Genomic DNA, 25,731 nt, shown 5'->3' on the forward strand with positions numbered 1-25,731 from the left:
TCAGTAATTATGAGTTGCTGTTGGTAAAGTAAATGCAACTACCCAGCTCAGTGCTGGGCACTGGTAGGGGCTGGCCTGGCAGCTGCCATTCAAGTAGCAGTACGTGACCGGCACATCCAGGTGCTGGTGACTGGGGAGGACTGGCAGGCATTGGACTCCAGGCGACTCAAGGCCTGGAGCGAAAAGCAAGGGGAGGAGCAGGGGGAGGCCTGGGCGCAGGAGTGGGCTCGCTCTGGGTGTGGGGGCATCTACCTCGGAGGGTCTCTGACAAGTTGGCGGTCCCACGAAGAGGGGGGCCCCCCTGCAGGGTGACGTGGGCCACCTCACAGATGACCTGGGAGCGAACATCCCCCGGGGCCAGCACCACCTCGGCTGTGCTGGAGATGCGGTAGGAGGCGCTGTCTCCCTCGGGGTCCACGTTGGTCTGGGAGGCCGACAGCTCGTTCCCATTTTTGAACCATTTCAGGGTGATGTTTCTGGGGGAGAAGCCGTGGGACTGGCAGGTGAAGCTCACTGTCTGCTCAGGCGTGGCCCTCTCCGTGGGGCCCGAGACCACGGGGGGAGAGGGTTTGGCTACAAAAGGAGATTTATAAACAAATAGTGTGACTGTGATTATCACCACTAACGATAAGCGTGTGATGCTGTTAAGAGTGTGTGTGAAACACACTATCGTCTAGTCCTTGTCATGGTGCTGGGAGGCGGGGTTGCCATCCTCCCCTTACACAGAAGGACCAAGGTTCCCGGGGGACTCAGTAGGGCAGAGCCACATGCAGGTCTGGCCCTGGTTCGTGTCCACCTTCTTTCCTCTGACAGCCGACTTCCTGCCCATCCAGGCACAGGAACAAAATTACTGATCGTTCTCACTCTGTACTGACTGTTCCTAACTGGCCTCCCCTGAAAACCATACCAACTTCAGGGTAAGGGTTTAGAGAAGTGAATGCAGGGGAAGCAGTGGCTCAGCGGGACGGCCAAGAAAGCTGGAACCAGGCTGGCGAGGGGACAAGAGGCAGCAGTTGTTTCTCCTTCCTTGGGATGCCGTTACGGTCAATGGAAACATGTTTTCTCTTAATAAAACAGAAGATGATTCACAAACCGAAACAAATAGAACTACCTTTGACCCAGACTTAATTTATGTCCAGAAGTGTCCCTTCAGGTATTCATGAATTTCTCCTTAGTTTTTATTCTTTCCACAAATGTCCCAGCAGGGCCTAATCTGTGGCAGTACATGATTTTGAAACAGAAGGGAGGTTTCTCTGAACCTGGGTTCTTCTCTTGGGTCAGTTTTGGGGTTGAAAACAAAGATTTCTGAGTGGTGAGAAAGCAAAGGTGGTCAATTTCTTAATTGTTAATTAATTTCAAGGACACAGACACAGGCCTATGAAGCAGCAGAAAGACTGACAGCAAACACTGTCAGTGATCATCAGCGACAGCATTTCACCCTGCAGAGGGTCCCACAGGGTGTCTCCAAATTGTTAATTATTACTGAGAACCTTCTCTAACCATTGGCAGACAGTCAACAGGACAAATATTTGCATTTGGAAATATTTAACTTGCTTCCTAAAACTCATCAAACATTTTGAGGACATAGGAAGGAGGTGTCACTTGAAAAAGTCACATCATGGAAACACCAGCAGCCTGGATGCCCCTAGAGGGAGGAGATGCTGTGATCAGTGGCCACTTTTAGAAAGTCTGGGGTTCCTGACCCTGGCTTGATCTCTCTGCATCCCTGTGCTCTTAATCCTGCCCCCATCCTTGTGCAGGAGGCCTGAGTGTGGTTCCATTTATGGGATGAGGCTCAGGGAGGAACAGAGCTGGCCCAGAGACACAGGAGGTACCGGGCAGAGCGCCTCTCACTGCACACATGACTGATTTTAGTGCCTCTGTTCTTTATCCTCGAACTTGTGTGTGTATCTGTACAAAGTGAATAAAAACATGAACCTGTAAGACAAGTGAGGGTGTATGTACAACACAGAGGCAGGCATATAGTAGGTGATTAATAAATAACACCTATACTGTTGTAAGATCTGGTTCTTACTGGTTCTGAAGCTACCCAATTGCTCTTTGGCTTTAAGAAGGCAAAACAAAAGCATGGAGATAACACCAAGAAAAGTCCCAGAGCCCCGCCCCCTGCAGCCTCTGAGCAACAACCAGAAAAGTAGTAGAAACCACCAAATTATGATTCTCTCCGTCTTGTTTTAATAATGCCCTCTGGGAACAAATCTGGCAAACTGACTTTCAAAACACACACGAGATCACAGGTTAGGTCTTTACAGGAAACTGGAAGTATTTTGAAAGGAGGAAGGACAGATTTCATCAGGGACAGTCGGTGTGTGGAGGCACTGAGGCTCTGGGGCTGAGCAGCAAGTATTTGCATGGATTCTAGTCTGTTTAGACACACTCGTTTAAAAATGGGGATGAATGAATGAATGAAGCTGGGATCTGACAGTGTTGGGGCCCCTCCTCCTCGGGGCTGGAAGGGCAGGAAGCTGCTACTGCCCCAGGCGTGCCCGGGGGAGGAGGTCCTGGCCACTGCACTCAGTTACCTTCCTGGGCTCCAGTGAGCTGGCACTGGGCACAAGCCCTTCAGAAGCACCTATACTCGGGAGAACTGTTCTTACAGCCCCAGCAATGTGGGAGTCACCTTTGCCAGGGGGAAGAAAATACAACTTTTCCTGTGCAACCTCAGAAAGCATCCAGGCTCAAGGTTCTGCCTGGCTGCACATTAGCATCCTCTCCATAAGGAATTCAGCCTCCTGACCTATTTGATCAGAATTTCTAGGGTGGAGCCAGGACTGCGGATCTCTTCAATGTTTCCCAGGTGATTCTAATGCACAGCCAAGGTAGCAGGGCACCACCCCGACCCCAAACCCCTTTTATACTTGAGGCCTGGAGAGAACAGTGACCTGGCTTCGGCATATCTTAACATTCGTCTGCATTTCCTGCACTTGCTCCTCTGGCAGCTCTTCACATGTTTCCCCTCATTCATCCTGGCAGCTGCTCTGTGAGGTCGGGACAGTCATGGACAGGTGAGGACCCCGAGGCCCAGTGTGGAGACTGGTCAGAGGTCACAGAGCCGGAAGCGGCAGCACTGGGATGGGAGTCCAGGCAGTGGGGCTTGGCCCAGGCTCCCAACCAAGGGCACTGATGTCCAGAAACACCCAACTACCACCACTTCCAGGGCTTCTAGACATGCTGTTCTGTCCCCTTCAACCCAGCCCTGAGAAAAGTAGCTGTGAACACCAGCACTTCTCAGATGGGGAAACCGAGGCCTGGAGGGGATCAGACTTGCCCAGGGGCACAGCTCTGGGTGAGAGCACCATCGCTCCCAGGGGGTCTGCTCCTTCACCAGGCCCTGCCACTCATATGTTCCCACAAAGGCTGGTGTGACTGCCCACTTCCTGCAGGTGAGGAAACTGAGGCCCAGCAACTGGGTCACAACCTTGAAGTAACACCTCGATCTGGGGACGCCTATTCTGTGCTGAGTGATTCAGACAGAGCACCCCAACTCCGCCCAACTCTCTTAACAGGAGGCCGTGGTATCCCCATTTCACAGGTGAGAAAATGGAGGCTGAGAGTAGAGAGGGGCTGTCTCCTCACCCCACTGCATCCCAGGGGGTGTCCTGGGCCCCCAAGTCTCATGTCCACAGCTGAGCAAGTGCCCCACCCTCAGGGCTGACACCGCCACCTCCCTCCCCTTTCCCTCTGATCCTGACTTCAGCAATTACAGGGAGCAGTCACCTGCCAGCACCCAGGCCGGGTGACCCTGTAGCAATAAGGCGGGATATGGGCCCCCGATCCCGAGTCTGGAACACGAGTTCTGCTCAGGGGGCCCAGCTCGCCCCAGGAAATACCTCCCTTCCTCACCCTCAGCCTGCAGAGCCGAGAGTGGGCCAGGTTGGTGCTGCCTCTGGTAGAAAACCCTAAAAGAGCATCTCTTGCCTCAGTGGGGCAACTCCTGTGTCACCCACATGGGGAAACTCCTCCCTGGATGAGGGACATCTGCAATGACCCAGCTCTGCTGGGAGCCTTCAGTAACTGAGTTGGTCCCTGAATCACAGGATGGGTTTGGACAGACTCCCAGCAAATGCCTGACCTCTGACATTCCCCCCCCCCCCCCTAGGGCATCAGCCTAAACAGGGAGTCTGTACCTCTTAGGAATTTCATCTCAGTGTGACATTTGTGAAGATGAAATAAAGAAATGCACAGTGTCCCCCTCCCTGCCCGGCGGGACTCCTCCTCGGAGGGAGAAGGGAGGCTTCACGGGGAAGAGCCTGGCCTGCTCTGCTCACTGCTGCCCCACAGCGCCCAGAGCAGGGCCTGGCACACAGCAGGAGCTCAGGAAGTGCTCAGGGAAGAGGAGCCTGGGTCCTGTGGATGGAGGGCTCCCTGGAGGCAGCAGGAGGTCTGGCCTGTGACTGGGAAAGTCACTGAGGCTTCTGCTCCCTCATCCCTGGACCAAAGGGCTGGACGGGACTGGAAAAGGCAGGGGCTGTGGAGCCAGCAGATGGGGGACAGACTCCCCTCCATGCACCAGCAGGGGGTCTTAGCAAACAAGGGCCTCTCCAGGCCCCAGCCTCCCTGAGCTGTGCAAGGCGGGGAAATCAGATCATGAATATGAACCCCCACTGCCCACCCGATCCTCAGTGCTGCTCAAAGAATGGAGGGCGTTCCTACTGACAGGCTGCCCCACCCCAGGGCCCAGAGGAGGCCCACCCTGGACTCACCGCTCACGGTGACCCGAGTGCCTGGGCCTGACTTAATCTCCACATCAGGGGTCCCTTTCTGGAACTTCACACAGTAGTAGACGCCAGTGTCCTCAGGGGTGATGTTACTGATGCGGATGGAGAAGTCCGTGTTGTTTCTCTTTGTAGCATCTGAAGCTTTTGTTACTCGGGGGAAGGGGCCTTCTCCGCCCTTGAAACTGTAGATTAACTGGCGGCCTGGTCCAGCCCCCCTGAACCACTTGATGGGCCCCACTGGGAGCACAGAGGTCAGGGTGCAGTTCAAAGTGGCCGTCTGTCCAGCTGCAACCGACACTGACCTGTCAGGCTGAATCACCTGCAGCTCCTCCTCACCTGCCGCTCCTGGAGGGAAACAAAGCAGGTATTTTTTTTTCACCCTTATGTGATCAGGTATGCTTATGAACAACAACTTTCACTGACAAAGTGAACAGCCTGAGCAGGCCTTGAGCTCAGCACATTGCTGTACATCCCATGTAACTCTCAGAGGAGCCCGTGTTGTGAGACCATATTACAAATGAGGAAACTGAGGCACAGAGATGTTATGTAATGCAGCAGACCCCTCTTTGGAAGAGTCATGTCTGAACTGGGCTCTGACTTCAAATCTGTTTTGGCCAGAGGTAAGGGGCACAGTGTCCTGACAGAGGGAACCGCCTGGGCAACGGCTCAGGGGCAGGTGGCAGCGTGGTGTGTAGGGTCTACAAGCAGCTTAGATTCTCTGGGCCTGGCCCAGGAAGCAGGCCCCATGCAGGGAAGCCTTACTCGGCAGCTGAGGCCCCTGCAGGTAAAGGAGCAGTAAAGTAGGAAGATTTGAGTCCTGGCTCAGGGGCTACTGCTACATGACCCTGGCCAACACTTGGGCCACAGAGAAGATCCTGGGAGCATGCGCCATACTGTCAGGCAGCACATGAAAGCGAGTGCTGCCCTTAGCGTGGGCAGGTCCCTTGACTGCCCTCTGAGCCTTAGTTTCATCAGTCAAACAGTTAAAGTGGCTGCATTTTGAGTGATGTAGGACCAAACAACAAGCCTAGGCCAGGGACAGTGTCAAAAAGAAGCATCTGATCTTTGGAGCCATCTGACCTGATTTGAAACCTGGCTCACTTCTTATTTACGTAAGATCTGAGGTTATCCATTGGTTTGAGCCTCCTTTTCCTTATCTACAAGATGGGTAGAGTACCCCTAGTCCTTGGCTTTTTTCTGAAAAGAAAATGAGATCACACATGGAAGTCCCTTAGTACCAAGCTGGGTATACAGGAGATACTGTCATTGTAAATGAATAAATGAGGGAGCGTCTGCTGCTCAAACTTCACCCCCACCACCCCTGGCTGGTACTCCTGCAGGCCAGGCCCACGCTGGATGCTGGGGACACACAGGAGTTGGACCCAGGCAGGCCTCAGGGCCCCTGGGCTGGGTGGCTGGAAGGACTCCTAGAGGTCAGGGGAGGGGAGGGGCCTGGGTGCCAAACTGGGGAGTGCGGGGGCCTGTGAGGCAGGGACCCCAGGTAGAGGAGATGGGGGTGGGGAGGGGAGGGCACTTGCAGGGAGATGAAAGGCAGGCGGAAGTGGCCATGTGAAGGTGCTGCAGAGGCTCAGAGCTCCACGCAGCCAGGGCCCCGACTCTGAACAAGGTGGAGTTTGGGGGAAAAAAAGACCTTAGAGAAACAGAGAGAGACAGAGAGCTAGGCAGAGGGACAGACACAGTGAGAGAGTGAGACCGAGTCAGAAAAAGGGAAATTAAGGAAGACACAGACATGGGGCAGAGGCAGCCCCAGAGGTTAGATGCAGACGGGATCTGTCCCCACCTGGGTGCTCCACTGACCCACCATGTGACCTTGTCCTGTCCCAGCCCAGGTCACCTTTGCCTTGTACATCTGGCAGGGCTGCAACCAACGCCCTGAGCAGCTCACTCTGGCTCTGGCTGGGCAGGAGAGAGACTGTGAGAATTCACCACCAGCCGGTGGCAGGGGCGGCACGCTCAGGGCAGAGAGCCCGAGGACTCCAGTCCGCCCTCGCTGCGGGCAAGTCCAGGGCCTCAGAACAGGCCTGTCGCCCCCCTGCCCAGCCTCCCAGCCCTATCAGGCCGGGGATGGCCCTGCTCTCAGGGCGGCAGCCTGCGGGTGGCCCAACCCTCCCGATGCAGGGGAAGAAACCAGAGTCTACAAAGGGCAAGAGCCTGGGTGGAGCAGGTGTGTGAGGACCTTGGAGCCGCCCACAGAGGCAGCACCAGCAGTGTCCAGCCAGGAGCCCCTGCAGTGGGCCCGCATTCCCACGGGAGCCTGGAGGGGGTGCAGGCGCGGGGCCAGCAGGCCTGGGCGAGAGCAGGTGCCTGTACCCAGCTCAGCGCCCTCCCTCCCTGGGCCTCCATTCCATCTTCCATAAAGTGGGGTGCCGGCATCCACCCCCAGCATAGTCATGAGGATTATGACACAGTTGGACATAAGGGCCTGCCACATAAATGCTGGTTAAATTTTAGTTTCAGTTCCCATTATTACCATGGATATATTGCTTATATACTCGATTTTTTTTGGATTGTCATGTGCCCCCCAAACAAGGATGTAGGATCAACAAGGAACTGTTTCCAATCACTTGCCTGGAACAGTGTCTGGCACACACCGGGCACTCAGTAAATACATGGTGAATGAACCAGTTAACAAAGGAAGGAAGGTGGGATTTTACCCTCTCCTGGGTAAAGCTCCTCTCCGAGCCTCTTCCCTCCTCTGTTAGATGGAGCTGCCACAGGCATATCCAGGAGATGGTGCGAGCCTGGAGCCGGGGACTGCGCCTGGCCCACAGACGCTCCTAACAAGTGGTAGTTATTATTATCTTTATCAATAACACCACACAGGGCTGTGAGTCAGCAGTTGGCGAGGGGAGTTGTGTGAGCAGGAGAGCCGGCTGCGGAGTCAGGCGTGCGATGTGTTGCAGCCGGCTATTCTTGTGGTGCAGCCGGAGGCCTGCAATCACACCCCGGGCAGGCGACAATAAAATCTGGAGTTGAGTAGGGCTGCCCCCACCCTTTTTTCCTAAGCTCCTCTGAGCTCTCTCCACCAACTGCAGCCAGATTTAGGCAGCTTAATTAATTAGCTAGTGTTTATAAAGCGTTTGAAGAATTTTAAAAGTGCGACGTAAGTGCCAAATATTATTTTAATCTGTGTGTGTGTGTGTGTGTGTGTGTGTGTGTGTGTGTGTGTGTGTGTGTGTGTTTTCCAGCAGAGTTTTTTTCTTGCTTGCTTGCTTTTCTTCTTCTCTGCAGGTTCTGTTCTGGGAACCGGGCTTGTTAAAATCATTCCTGCGGTTCTGGGCCTGGGGTCATCATCATGGCATAGCTCACAAAACCATTGCCTGTTCATTCCTGCCCTCCTGGCAGGGAGAGCAACTGTCCAGGGGCCTGAACCATCTCTGGGAGAGGAGGGCCGCTGGGCAGGCATTCTCACACGCCGATGGTGGGAATGAAAATTGGAACATCCTTTCGGGAAAGCAGTTTGGCAGGATGTACCAACGGTGTGAAAGTGGATCACCAGTCTTGGCTGGGCTGTTCCACAAGAACATACTCCAAATATGGAGTGGGGTTCCCACAAAATGATCTTGAAAAGTTGGGAAGAAACCCAAATGGCCAATGATAGGGGGGATGATTAAGTGAATTATGGCCTACTCCTTACAATGGTATTACAGGTACCATAAAAGCCATCACCATCAAAACTGTGGTATTCTGAAATTTTCTCATGGTGTAATTTTAAATTGTCTTGTGATTATGCAAATAAAACTCGTTCATTGCAAAGCATTTAGAGAAAACAAAAAAGTATAAAAACAAAATAATAATCCCATAGAACACCATCAATGATAACTTGATCAACATTTTGATGTAGTTAAAATGAGTGAATAAGAGCAATGTAAAATCATACTCAGATAACACAGAATATGTGCAAACATTTTGCCTCCCTCACTCAGGTAGTCTTATAAACAGAAAAATAAAAAATTGGAAATATCCTAGTGTCCAAGGAGATGGGCTGCTCTCATGATGGTGAACCCACATGACAACCAAGTCTATAGCTATAAAAATGATGGTGTAGAATTATAATTATCAATGCAGAAATATATTATGAGAACAGTCAGTTACTTGGTGACAGATTCAGTGTGGTCCGAAGCTTCTGGTTTTGAAAAAAAAAAGTATCTATAACACTAAGGATTAGCAGTGATTAATTTTGAGTAGTAGATTTAGAAGGGATTTTGCTTTTATGTTTTCTGTTTGCTTTACTTGTGTAATAAAAAAGGAAAAACGTGCTTTCATTATGATCATGACTTTGCAAAATAAAATAAAACTGTATTTAAATAAACAACTACAAGGTATTACATAGAACTAAAAAATGCACCTCTCTTTGTATCATAAATCTAAAACTGATGGGTTTTCTCTTTTTTTTTTTTCTACTTTGGGTATTTTTCAGATTTTCTAAACTGAATGACTATTAAAGAATGTGTACAGTATCCCATTTGTAACAAGAAAAATCTATGCATGTAATATGTAAGTTACATATGTGTTTATGGTTTGAATGAAACGCCCTTCCAGGAATTTTGTCCGGTTTGTCTCTTTCCTCTGATGCAATGCTTGACACAGAACAGACGCTTAATCAATATTTGCAGATTGATTGATCAAATGTTTAGAGAAAAAGGTCTAGAATGAGAAATGCCAGGTTGTTGAGGTGAGTTACATTTAGGAAATGGGACCAGGGTGGGCACATTCTTTTTCACTGTGTAGTAAACAATATATTGAGTCTTTTTTTTTTTCAGTGAACATTTACTTCTTTTGGAAAAAAAATAATGAAATAAAACCTGGGGAGTAAGTCTTCTAATGGGAGAAGTCAGCACAGTGGGTGGTAACTGCCCCTTGTATTTGTTGTTAGAGGGATTCTGTGCCCACAGGATGTGGGGAGCTCACAGCATAGAGCCGTCAGCAAATTACTGGGAATCTACCACCCACCAGCCCCAAGCTAATAAGGACTGTGGAATGACTGTGCCCCTGGCCTCATGGAGCTTGCGCACAAGCAGAGAAGATAAACCTTAAGAAATAACCCAAATGATTACAGTTGGAATGAACACCAACCCTTAAGCCAATGACTCCTGCTGGCATCCTTGACCCTACCCCACTCCCTCCCAGTGACCTGCTCTTCCCACCGTCTCCTTTATCTTCACAAATAGGCCAAGGAGGGCATGATAATGCAGTAAGATGGGGGCTGAGAACTGACTGCTGGGCTTGGAAAAATACAGCTGACTTTTTTTTTTCACAATGTTCATGTGTGGCTTGTGAGATTAAGAAAAGATGAACACAATTTTCATCAGAAGTAAAAAAATGAGCATCGATGCTTTTCAATTGGAAAAAACAAATCAACTTAGAACTGAACCTTGCCAGGAGGGAAACAAGGCCACTGCGATCCTTGGTGTGACTCCTCCAGAAGCCTGCCCAAAGAACAAAGCTGAAATGTCCACTTCCCAAGAGCTGTCTTTGCCCGCACGGTGCTCACTGCCACTTACCTGGGAGCCCGTCCACCCCCTGGAAGCAGTGAGCCACCAAAGCAGGGGCCTCAGGGACCGGCTGGAGGCTACCCCTCAAGTTTTCACAAGCTCAAGGAGCCCAGGGGCTGGGGAGGCTGTGGCCAGAGCTGTGGCAGTCCCTAGGGCTGTGTCCTAATATGACACAAATGACACCCTGTGGCTGCCACAGGAGGGGCGGCTCAGCATCTCCTTTCCTGGACCATGATCATTATTGGCCAGCCTTGGGGGGCTACTCATCACCCCACACACCCAGCAGCACCTCCTCTGGTGCTGCCTTTGGCACCTTCTGGGTTATGATTTAAGGTGTGTGAGGGTGTGCAGTGCAGGCATGTGGATGTGAGTACACACAGAGGCATGAAAGAATAGATGCAGGGGTGTGGACATATGTGCTGAGCAAAAGCTTTCACAGACGTATGCATGGGTGGACCCAGGGAGCATGAGCACTGTCACCATGTGCAAGAGGTGATATGTGTGTGCAGGCACATGCTACATGCATCTCAGCAGTGTGTCTGAATGGTGACCAGCAAATAGGGGTGTGGGAGGTGGGAATTGTGTGTAAGAAAGTGTCTGAAACGTGGGTGTATGCAAGCATGTCAGTGTCATGAGAGGGTGTGTCTGTGCCCGAGGGTGTGAACAGATGTCTGGGAGGGGTGTGAGCATGGGGGTGCATGTGTGTGCTGGCAGGAGTGGGATGTATACGAGTATGTGTGTATGCAAAGAGTGGGTGTGCGATGGGAGGGGTGTCAGGTGAGCGGGAATGTGAGAGTATGTGTATGGACATAAGTGCTGGGAGCAGGACAGTGGCATGTGCGGGGACCACTGCTGGTGTCCACCCTATTCATCCACATGCCCAGCAGTGAATGTGCCTGGTCCATATGAGTTTCCATGCACAATGAGTCCAGAGAAGCCACTTCCTCCAAGTCTGTCATTGGCTCTTGATGCGCAAGGCCCTGCCTGACCTGGCACAGGTACTGCCCCTGATATGAGGCTCAAACCTCTACTGAGCACCTACTTACTATAGGCTGCCACAGCGAAGGGGCCAGCCCAGAACTGCTGATGGAGCTCACCAACCTGGGTGCGGTGCAGCCAGTCCCTGGGACTGATTTATGGGCCAGCTGCACGGGTGCATGGTTATGTGGATTCTGTAGTTCCCAAGAGGGGAGCTCAGGGCTCCAACTGTAGCAGCTAGGCATTCATTTTCCTCTGGAGTTGGACTGATTCATTCACACCCTCTCAAACCTCCCTCTGCTGCCAGGCCCTGTCCCAGTTGCCCAGCTGAGTGAGATGGGTCCCTGCCATTATGGGGCAGAGAACACAGGCAAAGAACACAGGCAGGGAGATCGGTGGGTGAGAAGAGGCTTGGGGATGGAGTCTTGAAAGAGGGGTGAGATCTGGGAAGACTTGCTGGAAGTGGTGGCTCCTAATCGGGGTCTTGAAGGATGACAGAGGCTGGGGAGAAGCAAAAGAATTTCAGGACAGGGGATCCACATGAACAAAGGTGTAGAGGAGAAAGAGCCCTGCATAATCCAGGGACCAGAGCAGAGTCCTTGGGACATGCTCATGGCTGTGCCCCAAGCTGGGTAGGGTTACCCTGGGACTGGGCTAAATAACCAAGCACCCTAAAGGAGGGCTTTAGTTGCCATCTGAACAGCAGGCTGGGAGCAGTCTCGTGGTACCCCTGGATAAACCCACTGGCGGAGACACTCCAGCTACTCTGTTGTGGAAACTCACCTGCACTGGGAACTCCCCAGTACAAAAGGGGGTACACATGCCTTGTAAATAAGGTGGAGGCGAGCCCAGTGAGCCCAGTTATTCCCTGACTCCAGGCAACTCAGAACCGGGACTTGCAGGGATAGCCCCGTCCATGTAGCAGTTAAACTCCTACGGTGCCAAGACAGTCTAAAGCTTGGGCTCTGGGCCAGAAGACGCATTTGTCTCATCCCTTGTGGGGCGACTTGGCAAAATCACCTTTCTCTAGGCCTCCACTTTCTCACCTGTAAATAAGGGGTGCTACCATCTTTCTCCCCAAGGTCAGATGTTCAGTGGTTAGAAGAGCTGGCCTGAGAATAACAGTACGCTCTGACACCCCTTTCTCCCCATGTCCCAGGACCGATCTAGTAGCAGATGCTGCCAGTGCAACTCCCAAGATTTGGCCAGACTCTGACCTCTTCCTACCACCTCTGTTGCACCACCGTCCCTCACCTGTCTCCTTATTTCAGCTTCCAAACTGGTCCCCCGACCTCCACCTCATCGCCTGCAGCCAGAGAACCTCTAAAACTTAAGCCAATAACATCTCTCCTTTGTTTCAAACCTTCCTGCAGTCTTTACTATATTCAGAGTGAGCCCCCAAATCCTTCTGGTGGCCCCCAGGGCCCTACAGCCTTGCTCTCAGTTATGCCAGACTCTCCACCTCACCTCAGGACCTTTGCACTTGCCATTACCTCTGCCCGGTACTCTCTTCTCCTAGATATCTACACTCTGGCTCCCCCACCTCCTTCAGGCCTTTCTGAGAGGCCTTCCTTGGCCACCCGCCTCAATGTCCCTTGCTCTGCTTTATTATTTTTCTACATATCACCTACCACCTAATATATTACATAGGTATATGTCAATTTCATAGCATCCACCTCCCTACCTTAGACTTATGGATAAGCCCTTCAAGAGCACAGACAAGTTTTGTTCCCTGTGATATCCTCCAAGTCAACACCAGTGCCTGGCGTTTGTTGAATGTATGTTCTGGTTTGGATTCTAACTGCCACTCATGTAACCCCAGGAAATCCAGGAAATGTCTTAACCCCTCTGAGCCTCAGGCTTTTCATCTGTCGAATGGGGATGATGACAATAATAATAACGATAACACTAGGGTTGTTCCAGGATGAAATGGGCCAATGTGTGTAAGGAACTCAGCGCCGTGCCTGGCACCAGGAAGCACTCGATGCAGGGCGGCCATTACCACGCAGCAGGTATTTAAGGATGAAGGGATGCCAGATGATCACAGCCTTAAGCCTGAGAAGCTAACCAATCTCTCTGAGGCAGAACCAGCTCTGCCCCAACAGATGCCCAAGGCCACTTGCAGCTGGATCTGAGACCAGGCTGAGCACACTGAGGCAGGGAGGCCAGGAGGCAGAGAGGGCCAGAGGCCCTGATGGGCATTTGCTGGGTTTGGACAGGCCCTGGAGTTGGTGAAGAAATGTTTGCAGTGTGGCCCTGTTTGCAAAGTGGCAGGGAAGGAGCTATCAATACGTGTGTGCTGTAAATGCCCTTTGTATGTGCCAGGCCTATGGGTCCAGAAGAGGCTGGGAGAGCAGGCAGGGTGCACGAATGCCCACCATCCATGGCACGTCATGCCTCAGCAACCTAAGGACTTTCTTCCCACCTCCCCATTTTGTAGAGGGAGAAACTGAGGCTCAGAAGTGAAGCCTGGAGAGGGCTGAGTGTCCTTCAGACCTCCAGGCCCTAGCTGTTCCAGTAGGACAGGCCCTGGTGCTGCCCAGCCATGCTCTCACAGACACAACGTGCGATGAGGCCAGATAATGGAAGCCCTCATTTAACTGTCATTATAGCCTAGTGAGGTGAGCGAGGAAGCCAAGACCTTGAGAGGCAGGGAGGGGCAGAGGCAGGAGTCAAACCGACTTCTGCCATCAGTGCTTGGGTGCGATATCACTTCTCCCTGGGACGGGGTTCCCTCCAGCTCAGGCTTCTGGATTCTCAGGCTGCCAAGGACATGCACACATTTTCCCAGCTGAAATAAAGGCCCCTGAAATAAAGGCCCCCTTAAAAGTGACACATATTTATTAAATGATATTTGCCAAGGTTTCAGCACACTCTGCTGCCAACAGCAGACAGTCTCTGGACAAGATATTTCCCCAAGCGGCACTATTCACTGATGCTTCTGGAGCACGTTTGTAGCTCGCAAAAGCACTTTCCACAGCTCTTAATTCCCTTAACCCTCAACAGTCCCCCTGCGGGAGGTAACAGTGTGAGTGGTTCCATTTTGTAGATGAGGAAACTGAGACTCAGAGCCAGGAAAGACACTTGCTTCATTGCACAGCAAGTTAGCAGCACATGTTGGACTTTTAAGTCAGCAACGTGCCCCAAAGTGGGCGCCCATTGCATACCGCCCCTGCTGGAGAGGGGGCCAGGGGTATTATCAAGATAAAGGTTGTCATGGTCATTCCAGCTGGACCATCAGAGCTGGAAGGGACCTTTAGGAGAGCAAGCTCAGTCTCTGCTTCACAGAGGGGGAAACTGAGGCTGAGAGGGGCAGTGTGGTTTCAGGTATCCCATCTGGTAAACACTGGAGCAGGGGTGCACCTGCTCCTTCAAGCTCCAAACTGTAAAATAATGACTGTGCAACATTAACAGTACTAGTGACAAGGCCAATGAGCAGAGAGCACTGACATTACCAGCAGCATGACAGGCTTCATCAAACCTCCACAGGGACCCAGCAAGACAGAGCTGTTATCACCCCCATTTCACAGAGAGCAAAACTGAGACTCAGGCCAAGGTCTGAGCCTAGGTCTGAGCCACCTGAGCAAGGTCACAGGGCTGCCAAGTGATCTGACTCCATCTGTGTCCTTCCCTCTGCACCAGATGGCCTCATGCAATGAATGACCTTTTCAGGGAGGCTGACCCCATGTCGGGCCCTCCAAACCAACTTCTGGCCATGAAAGTGTAGCACTAATTGGGCCACGTTTCATGTTTTGTCTGCTCACTCATCATGGTGTCTGCACTGGGGTAAGCAGTTTTGTGTAGCCAGAATTTTAAGTATAAATTCTGGGGTTCTTAGCCACCCACCTCTACCCTAGCTGGCACTAATACTTTTTGTGCTTCTTGATATTTTAAGGATCGCTATGACAGCATTGGGCAAGGACATGTGGTGTGTTCATGGCCCCAGCCACAGAGGTGGGACTCTGTAGCAGTTAGGGCACAGCCCTTCTTTCAGACCAGGGTTGACGCCTATCTGACCTCATGGTTCTGAGCCTTCTTAAAATGGGGATCTGAGTATTTACCTGCTACTTCATTCAACCAATGCAAATTAATCTGCCTACCATTGCCAGGCCCTGTGGTAAGGCCCCAGGGGCCCTAGCAGTGAACAAAACATAGTCCTCTCTCTCACATAGCTTATATCCTAGGGGGGAGACAGGGCTAGAATAATGAAACAAATATAGGAATGGCCAGGAATATTAGAAAACAAACAAATTTGGTGCCATGATAGGGAATGACAAAGGAGAGCCACTTCTAGTATGAGATGGTTGGGCATGGCATCTCTGAGGAGGTAAGATCACAGCTGAAACAGAAGGACACAAAAGCCAGGGACAGTGTTCCAGTAGGAGAGAACAGCAAGTGCAAAGGCCCTGCGGTGGGAAAGAAGCTGGTGCATATGAGGGCCAGAAAGAAGGCTGCCCTGGCTGAAGCCCACAGAGGCAGGGGGAGGGTGTGGCATGAGATGGGGTTCGAGAGGCACAGTCCCAAGAATGCCATGCCTCACAGATCATGGGAAGGAGTTTGATGGTATTCTAGGGGCAGTGGGAACCACTGAAAACTTTGGAGCAGGCCAAAGAGCACTGATTCACTCAGTTGTTACAGGTGAAGAGACTGCAGGGGGAAAGAACGGAAGCAGGAAAGCAGCAATGAGGACGCTGCAGCATTTGTGGGCCCGGGCTCAAATCCTAGCTCTATACTTACAAGCTGCGGACATTGGGCCAGTCACTTCACCTCTCTGAATCTCAGTTTCCTCATCTGTCCAATGGGAAAAATAACAGTTTCCACCTCACAGAACCGTGGTTAGAATTAATTGAGATAAGGTACAGTTGACTATTGAGCAACACATGGGTTAGGGGTGTTGAACCCCACGCAGTTAAAAATCCATATATAATTTTCCACTTCCCCAAAACTTTACTAATTGCCTACTATTGACTGAAAGCCTTATTGATAACATAAACAGCTGATTAACACATATTTTGTATGGATGAATTACTATATTTTTACAACAAAGTACGCTAGAGAAAAGAAAACTGTTTTTGAATAGTCACAAATCTCCAAAAGATTTTTCCATACATTTATGGGAAAAAATCTGCATAAAAGTGGACACATGAAGTTCAAACCTGTGTTGTTCAAGGGTCAGCTGTATAAAGCACTGATGCCATGACAGAGCCTGACATGTTCATGGCCAGGTGCTCAATGAACTGCATGCTCCTTGATCTGGCCCTGACCTCTCCCAACGTCCCCAGGGTCTGCTCCTCTCACCCCAGTCTCAGGGACCTCTTGCTATTCCTGGAACACAACAATCTCCCTCCAGCCTCAGAGCCTTTGCACTTGCTATCACTTCTGGGAGGTGTGCTCTTCTGATATTCCCATGGCTGCTCCCCCAGATTGATTCGGGCCTCTTCTCAGAAAGGCACTCCCTCTGTGCCCGCCCGACCTCCCTGAGTTCCCTCGGTGGCGCCTGTCTCCGCCTGGCGGAGGGTTTCCTTGGGCCTGCTGTTCTTCCTCCCTAAAAGGTCAGCGCCAAGAGAGCGGGTGCTTTTGTCTACCCATGGTTGTATCCCCAGCACCTAGAGCTACCCTGGTGCATACTAGATGCTCCAAAACATTTGCTGAATGAATAGGTAGAATTTAAATGAGCAGAATGAGGACAGCAGAGTGGTTAAGAGTAAAACCAAGGCTTGGACTTGGCTTTAATACTCTCACTGGCTCTGTGGCCTTGGGAGGGACACAGCCTCAGTTCCCTTATCTGTGAGATGGGAATGAAGGGCTCCGTGCTTTCCGGCTCTTGGATTAGACAACAGAGCACATCAAGAGATGCACCTCAAAGGACTGGTGGATGAAATGATGCCCAATGTCTGGCATTTGCTCTACACTGCTCCCCTGAGGCACTGCCCCCAGCAAAGGGAGGGGCAGGTGAAACAAGAGTGGCAGATCAGTGCTGCAGCTGGGGTTCGCTCCACCGTTCCTTCTCATTTTGCATATGCTGAAATTTTCCAGAATAGGAAAATAAGGGAGAACACGCACTCCAGTCTCAGTTTGTGCCTAGCCCACAGTGCACTATTCCCTTCCACCAAGAGCTTCCGTTTCTGGAGGACACCGTTGGCACTAAAGAACGGAGGCAACAGAGACAGGCCTGGTCTTGGCACAACCCCCACTACGGCCATCCCTCCTGGCTGCAGGCTCCCACTCACTCCGGCTTCCAGTCTCCCTCCTGAGCTCCCTCAGCTCCTAGCGCTAATTTGCAGCCATCTAACACCCTGCGCCCCCAAATGGATGTGCCCGGAAATCTCACAGACACAAAGAACCAATTCTGTATCATTTCCGACTTCCACCTCAGCTGTTTTGCATCTCTTCGGACTGAGAGCCTGGCAAGATACCTGGCAGGGAAAGTCCATCTTGCAGAGGGCTCCATCAGAGACCTGCTCCAGGAACGCCCAAGTTAAAAGGAAAGCAGTTTCAGCTGTGAAAATAGATGCTTCCTTCTCCACTATGGGATGGAAACATGTCCTGGGAATACCCACCACCTCTCCTCCTGGGAGGATATCCTGACTGACAGAAATAGGAGACGAGCACCAAGAGAGCAGGATGCCAGCACCCTGGGCCTCAGTTTCTCTACCTGTCAAACAAGGCTAAGGGATGTTTAGTTAACAGCCTCTGTGGTCAGGTTGATCTGGGTCTTCATCCTGACTGCCATTTACTGTGTGGCTTTGGGCAAGCCGCTAGGTCTCTCTGAGCCAAATGGATCTGATGATAACTGTACATACCACCCAGGGTAACTGTGAATACGACTGGGAACATACAGGCCAAGTGCTCAGCCCATTAAATGGCTGGAAACAATGGTTCTCATTATTATTACTTGAGTATTTTCCCATGGAATTCAGGATCCTGTCAGATTTCTGGCTTTAATGATGGAAACTTCCAGCACAGCCCAGCTTTAAAGAGCCTTGGCCTGGATGACAGGGGGCTTGGCATCCCACCCAGGCCTTGCCTGGGAAATCCACAATTTCAGACCTGTGGATACAGACAGAGACACCTAGAGGCAGGATGTGCCCACAGCCTCAGGCCCAACAACCAATATTTAAACCACATTACCCCAGGTTTCCACTTAACTGTCCATTCTCCTAACAGCATCAAAGCTACAGGGAAAAACCTCAAACTGGGGGGCATTCACTCCCTGAACAGCTTTTGTTGTTTTGTGAGTACCCACTGTATGCCAGGAGCTGTGCTGGGTGCTTTACAAAACTCAGTCCCACTTTTAGAGAAGAGGAAACCCCACCAGAACAGAACAACAAGCATCACACATGCTCAACTGACTTAATCCTTGAAGCAGAGTTGTTGGTGTCATCTGTTTTACATATGAGGAAACTGAGACAGAGTTCAGAAAATTGTCCAAGAAGGTAGTGGAGCTGGGATTCACACCCAGGGCTCTGGCTCTAAGCCTGGCACTTAGCACTAGGCTGTGCTGTGTCCCTGCACGGAGAGGGTAAATGACCGCTACTGTTGCAGAACTGCCATGCCAATCAGGTGTTACATGTATCCATACTGTTGATAAAACAAGGGGAAAACAATAAATAGCCTCAGACAGGGCAGATAAAATCCTGTGGGGAGGGTTCAGAGGAAGAGGAGACCCCGTGGAATATGAGGCAACCACAAATTGAAGGATGAGTGGAATTTGGACATACAAAGATAAGGAGATACAGGGAACAGTGTCTCTGATGGCAGGCATAGCATAAGTGAGGGCACAGATTTGTACAAAATCCAAACTGGGTTAGGCCACGTTAATGAGAGTTATACCTCTTGTTCATATGTTTGGGAACACGGGAATAAATAGGATCCATCATGGGATCCTACTACGGTGGAAATTCTCAGGGTCCTTTAGGTGCTGATGTACTTGAGTAGCTAGGACAGCCTTGGCCTGCGAGAAGGAAGCCTGATATTCTTGCAGCATCTCAACAGGTCAGCTGTTTGGAAATATGTGCCTGACAAATAAGGCCTGTGAAGGAGGAAGCCCATGGCCAGCTGCAATTTATACTTTGTTGTTTTTTTTTTTAAAGAAAACTTGGACCCACTCAACAGTTTTGCGCAGGGGAGTGACATGATCTGAGTTGTGTTGACAGGCCAGAAATCTGAGCACATTTAAAAAAAGGTGGGGGGGGGCAATGTTCTATCAGTCCAAGACTACAAATAAGAAAATAACCTGTCGCACAGAGCCATTGGAAGCAGTGAGCGAGTGTGTGTGGGCTCCCAACAGTTTTAGACTCCCTTCCTCTCACACACCCCCTCTCCATCTGTTGGAAAGGGCACCGGGAAGATGCAAGGAGGAATATTCCAGCTCTGGGGGCTCCAGAGTTTGGCAGCCCAGATGGGGGGCTCTGAGGGGAGCCACATTGCTCCCATCAGTTGCCATTTGTGAGGGCCAAGGGACTGTCATTTTCTCTATCCCTAGCATGTACCCAGAGAAACAACTGTGACTCAAGACTTCTGCCCCAGAAGGAAGCCTTCCACAAACTTCCATCTAACCCTAGAGGCGGAACCTCTCACTCCCTCCATTTTGGGCTGAGTAATCCTGATTAAGTCAGTGAAACTATTCCCTTAAAGGCTCCCAACCACTTACTCCTTGGACAAGTTACTTCTGCAGTGCTGGCCTCCACTTTCCTTATCTGCAAAATGGGGGTAATGGCCAACTCAGGCTTTGCTTTGCTGATTAATGAGATCATGCACACAGGCACTCAGCACACAGCCTGGAATACAGCTAACATTCAGAGGATGCTGATTCTCCACCCTTCCCTCAACATGGGGTTCACATCAGGACTTTATAGTGTTGAATATCTGCAAGTTATAGGAATGAATCACACCATGAATCTCCATGGAGTTGGTAAAGGAATGCCCAGAAAGGACCCTGACAACACCACAGCTTTGAAAGACCTTTAGACAGCCTGAGGCCATGGGGCCAAAGCCCCCCACCCCCGCCCCCTTTCTCTTCTTGTGAAAGAGGAAGTGAGATTAACTTCATCACTTAGGAAAGTACAGAGGAGCCACCAGTATGCCACCCTCTACCAAGGGTCAGAGGCTCACCAGAGGGCCCAGCTGTCCCCCAAAGCCTGACCCCCGACTTGAGCTGGCCTTCTTCAGGCCAGAGTGACGAGTGAATGGGAGCTGATCTGAGGTCTGCCCAACAGGTGACCCAGAGGTCCTGAGACCCAGGTGGGGCCAAGCCAGGAGCCTGCAGGTCCGGCATCAAGTGCGGCTGCTATGGTGGAATCACGAGGCCCCAGTGTCCCCAAGTCCCTTGCCCTTCTCCCAGTCTCTGAAATCTCCCTCAGTGCAGTTGTTTTAGGAAACAGGCCTCACGTTGGCTCCAAGAACACAGGTTGGTGACTTCACCAGCATCTTTTTAGAATTTCCCTTTGGCAGCATTTGTGCTGAGAGCAATCTTTAGAAACTTCTTCCCCTGCCTTCCCCAACCCAGAAATGCACATGACCAGCCCCCTTCAAACAGTGATCATGTGAAGCTCCAGCAATCACGTGACACCTCCCAGGCTGACAGTTCTGCCTGAGACACTAGTAGTCATTCAATCCAAAGCCGCCTTCCTAAGCCTGACATTTGAGTTTCTCACTCGAACAAATCCATTTTCTTAGAAAATTGGACAACTGCCTCCTTCTACCTTCCTGCCCTTCTGTCCTGCCTCTCTTCTGCTTTGTCATAAATTCCATGCTTGCAGCAACTGAGGGAGGGGCCTGCAGCCCCATGCTTCAGCCAAACCAGGTGACTTTCATGCCAGGGCCTGGAATTTGACTGGAATCCCATACAACACAGAGTGAAGGATGCTGGGAGGCTTCAGCTATGATGGTGACACCCCATCCCTTCCCCACCACCCTCAGCCAATAAATTTATTCTTATCTCCTAAGATTTATTTATTTCAAAGTTAATCTTGGCCCCTCTGTTGCTCCCACTTTTTCAGGCTATTGATGCTGAATGGATTGGAACAGAAGTTTTATGGCCTAATCTTTACCATTTTACAGATTGTTTTTATAGGCAAAAGGGGGAGATTTGCTCATAAGAAGGGTGTCGGTGTTCCCAGCCAGCACCCCAGGAAAGGCAGGCTGCCCATCTGAACACTTGTTAATCAACGCCATTGCTCATTTGCCAGAAACTGAACCACCGGGTCCTGGTTGGAGAAGGGTCTGGAATAGACATTTAGAAATTAACCTGGGCCCAGTTCCCTGTTTCAGGAAAATTAAGCACTTGTGAGAGCTGCTTGCTCCTGCATTTCTAGGCCAGGAAGGAGGGCAGGGAGGGAACTCGGACTTTTGCAGGGTGTAAATGGCCGGTTCAGGCAGGAAGGAGCAGATCCAGAGATGCCACTCACTAAAAAGACATGAAATATATCAGTGCTTCCTTCTGCCCAGCAGGGACCCAACTGTAACTGAAAGACTCTCGTGTGGGGTGGGGGGATGCCTTTGTGGGTTCCTGGGTTTCAGGGGAAACTGCAGGGCACAGAGAGGCTGCTGTCCACCCCCACTTCTCCCTCCACCCACTCTTTGCTAGTTCCCTCTTTCTCGCTGCTATCAGATGGTTACCAGTCTCTAGGCAAATGCAAAGGGGGGGGAGGTGTATACTGAGCTCATCTTTACTCCCTCCTTAAGGAGGGAAGTGCAGAGATCCCTCTGCCTATAGCCCAGCTACAAGGAGCCAAGAACAAGATCCCCATCTTCTCTCCCACCCCAACTCCTTTAAAGCTGGTTTTCCACCGGCCTCCCTCTTGCCCTCCCGGGAGACCCATGGTTTTGAAAAACCCCTTTAAGAAGCAAGACTCCTGAATGGTGACCTCACCCCTTGGCGAACACACACAGTAGCCTTCACAGCCAACCTGCTGGAGAGAGCCAGGTGTTTGATGTAGGCCAACAAAAGGACATGCTCAGAGCCACAGGTAATAGCACCACAGAGCACCTGAAATGCAGGGAGCTGCCTAGAAGCCTGAGGAAGGCAGGGGAGAGCAGGGGGGCTAGGAGAGCAGCAAGGAACAGACCATCTAGTGAGTGGCTTTGGCAAGAACTGGAACAATCCACCGTGTTTTCACATCAGGATCTGTTGATCGAGGCAGCTCACCCCAGGGTTACTGAAGCCTCCCTTCCTCTCTAACCCCCGCCCCCCACCCCATACATACACTGTTTTACTCTGCACGCCAGAGGGAGAGCTCACTCTTCCCTAATTGCAACCGCCTGTTTCTGTTCCATCCTAGGCAGTACCTAGAAGACCTCTGCCGTCACCCCTTTCTCTCAAGACCCTTAAGTCAAACATGTGGAAAGCTTAAGTCCAGGGAGAGAGCTTGTAGAGAGCCAGGGGTGTCCTACTCTGAAAGGCGCCGACAGCCTGCCTCCCTGGGCAGACTGGGTAGGAGCCAGGTGAACCAACTCATCTGGGTATGTCCCAGTGCCCAGCACAGTGCCACACACTCAGAGTCCAGACAGACTGGGTTCTATCCTTGGCTGTGTGACCTTGGGCAAGTCGCTGGCTCTCTCTGGGCCTCAGTTTCGCATCTGTAACCCTGCTTACAGGTATCTCTCCCACTGTTACTGCTGGACACTGGCCGAGTGGCTCCCAGGCGCGGTCTGAGGGGCCTGAGCCCGCAGTTTCTGGACAGCGGCGGTGGGGGCGGTGAGGGGTGCTTACCCGTCCAGGAGCAGGACGCGGCGAGCAGCAGGCAGACCAGCGGCCCGAGGCGGCCGGGGGCCGGGCGGGCGGGCTCCATGGGCCGCGGCTGCGGAGCGAGGAGGGAGAGCAGCCGTGAGTGCGCGCTCGGGCGGGCGCAGGCTGGAGCGGGGAAATGACTAAGGCTCCCCCTCCGCTCCCCCCGCCTCCCCTCCCGGCCGGGCTTCCCCCTCCCCGGAACGCGCGCCCGGAGCCGCTGTCACCGCCGCGATTTTCGGAGAACCCCCCCCCCCACCGCCCCCAGGGGAGATCGAGAGACGGAGAGGGGGACAGACCCCAAGCGCGCGAGAAAGCAAGCCCGGGATGGCCAGAGAGAGGCGGCAGGAGGGAGAAACAGACCCAGGGGAGCCAGGCAGAGAGCCAGAGACACCGAGAGGAGCGGGGGAGAGGGGGAGGTAGAGGGAGGGAGGGAGCGGGAGGAGGGAGGAGGGAGCGAGGCGGCGCGCAGACCGAGACCGGCAGCGCGGGAGAGAGCTGGACCGCGAGGGCAGGGCGAGGGGCAGCGCCGCCGAGCCCGCCGCGCCGAGCCGCCCCCGCCGCCGCCGCGCACCTGCCCCGCCCGGGCTCCTCGCGGCGCCGGCGGCTCGGCTCGCTCCCGACCCGCAGCCCCGGCCGCGCCCCCGCCCTGCCGGCAGCCCGGCCCCCTCCTCGCCCCCCTCTTCCCTCCGGCCCGCCCGGGAGGCTGCGGGATCGGTCCCGCCGGCACGGAGTCGGAGAGAGCACGCCAGCCGCGCGCCGCGGAGGGAGCGGGGCTGCCCGCCGGAACGGCCGGGCAGCCAGCGTCGCCCCTCGCTCGCCGCGGCCCCCGCACCCCCGCGCGGCCCCGGCTGCAGTCCCCCGCCGCCCGCGCTGCCCGCCCGGGCTCAGGACTGGACGTGCTCAGGCGCCGACCCGAGGCCAGCGGAGAACCCGCGCAGCGGCCCCCGGCCCGAGCGCCCCTCCCGCGGCCCGCCGGGCTCGGACCTGCGCTGCCGGCGAGGGCTGATAGGCTGTGGGAGCGCGGCCGGAGCTGCCCGCTGACCGGGCCCCCGCGCCACTTTGCGCAAACTTGTTTTTCTAAGGTCTGCGCGGCGAGCGGGCTACATCGTCCTCTTAAGGTGGACCGGGGAAGTTGCGGCCGGCCTCCCCGCGCCGCGGACTCGGGCTTCCCGAGGGCGGAGGCTGGGGGCGGCGGCGGAGTGGGCAGGGGACGGGCTCCCGGAGGGTGGCTCCTTCGCTCTCCCCACGTGGCCCTGCCCTCCCGTCCCAAAGCCGAAGCCCCTCTTGCGGGAGGGCGCGGGCCAAAGGGGCCCGCTTCTCTCAGAGCTGGGCCGAGGTGCAGGAAAAGCAGGAAGTAAGTGAATGTAGGGGGAAGGGGGAGAGGAAGGAGAGAGTGATGGTACAAAAATAGCGTGTGTGTAGGAAGGACTTCGGTACCACCGCCTGGAAAAGAGGCGCAGGGAGGAGAGGGGGCGAAGGAGGGCCGTGGCCAGGAGCTAGAGGGCAGGGTCCCGGCCTCCCTGGGGAGGTGGGCGCTCTGCCAGGTGCCTCTCCGGCAGATACTGCGATTTGAGGTCGGGGAGGGCCCAGGCAGGGGTGTGGGGGAATGGGGGGACTTGAGGCCTGGACCCCAGGAAAATGAGAAGCAGGGAGGAAGGTGAGGGGAAAGGGCCAAGGGTCCTGAAGACAGCCGACAGAGCCTCCTAGTGAAAAGGAAAGCCCTCGCTCTCTCCTTCAGGGAAAGCTGTGTTCCCAGTGGCAGCCAGGTCTGTGGGAGCCTCGGGGTATGCTTTGGTCATTGGGCCAAGGAAGGCTCGGGCTGTTGGGAAAGGGAAAGGCATCCTAGACCCTGTGCTAATTGGAGGGGTGCGGCTTGGAAAAAAGCAACAGTCAATTTTGCTTCACAAAGCCTTTATGAGAACATTGGTAAAGCGCGGTGGGAGAAGGGCCAGCCCTGTAAATAGACAGGGAGATGAGGCCCAGAGAGGGAGTGTACTTGTTTAAGGCCACACAGCAAGTCCTATAATAGAAACAAGATTTGAATTCCTGAATCCCAGATTAAAGACCTCTGCAAAGTGACATTCCCACCCCCACCCCAGCCTCCCTGTCAAATGTCTGGTTCTGGTGATGTTCTAAGACAGGGAGGCAGGCAAGGTGCAGCTGTTGAGAGCATGTACCAGACCCCCTGGGCTCAAATCCTACCAACCACCTCTTCTTTTGAGCTCTGTAGACCTGAGAAAATACCTCATCATCTCTGTGCCTCAGCCTCCTTATCTGAAATGAAGCTGACACAAATAGCAACCAAAAAAGGCTGGTGTGAGGATTCAATGAATTAATACTTGTATGACACTTTAAAAGTGCCTACCATGTACCAAGTGCTACAGAGCATTTGATAAATAAGTGAAGTGTTTTGATAACAGTCCTTCGGAACCCACAGAGTTCTAGACAAGGGGATTTTCTCTTCCTTGGGTGTGGGAGATACAGCAGTGACCCACACAAGATCCCTGTCCATGAGGAACTTACTTTCTAGTAGGGAGACAAATAAGTTGACAAGTAGAAATAATTCATAAACATCAGAAGGTTGAGCGTCAGGAGTGAGAAGGTGTGCTCACTTAGTTAAGGGTAAGGCTTCCCCTGGGGTGTTGGGAGCTGAATCTCAAGAAGGGGCAGCAAGGTGAGGATAGGGGGTTTGCTGTTACAGGAAGAGGGACTAGCATATATAAAGGCCCTGGGGCTTGTCTGGCTGGAGGGGAATGAGTGAAGGATG

General features: G+C 52.7%; 1 protein-coding gene across 7 annotated transcripts in view; it reads right to left on the reverse strand.

Annotated features, from left to right (window-relative positions):
- The window catches only part of SIRPA (signal regulatory protein alpha), a 41,718-nt gene extending 17,421 nt beyond the window's left edge, over window positions 1–24,297 (reverse strand). For 3 of the 7 annotated variants that reach the window (XR_008997912.1, XR_008997913.1, XM_057502821.1), the window contains exons 1-3: window positions 22,947–23,102; window positions 4,725–5,084; window positions 253–573 (exon numbers count right to left, since the gene is read on the reverse strand). Coding sequence is in view for 5 of the 7 variants with exons in the window: in XM_057502821.1 (XP_057358804.1) it covers window positions 253–573; window positions 4,725–5,084; window positions 22,947–23,025 (760 nt within the window). In the remaining 2 variants the exon portion in view is untranslated. Of the gene's footprint in view, window positions 1–252; window positions 574–4,724; window positions 5,085–22,946; window positions 23,103–23,260; window positions 23,280–23,435; window positions 23,454–23,948 lie in introns of those variants that run through there. The other 4 variants (XM_057502817.1, XM_057502819.1, XM_057502818.1 and 1 more) reach the window with 4 other exon arrangements.
- Between the last annotated feature and the right edge of the window lie 1,434 nt (window positions 24,298–25,731).

Source organism: Manis pentadactyla, chromosome 5, assembly GCF_030020395.1.
Source record: "Manis pentadactyla isolate mManPen7 chromosome 5, mManPen7.hap1, whole genome shotgun sequence".
Classification (NCBI taxonomy): Eukaryota; Metazoa; Chordata; class Mammalia; order Pholidota; family Manidae; genus Manis; species Manis pentadactyla.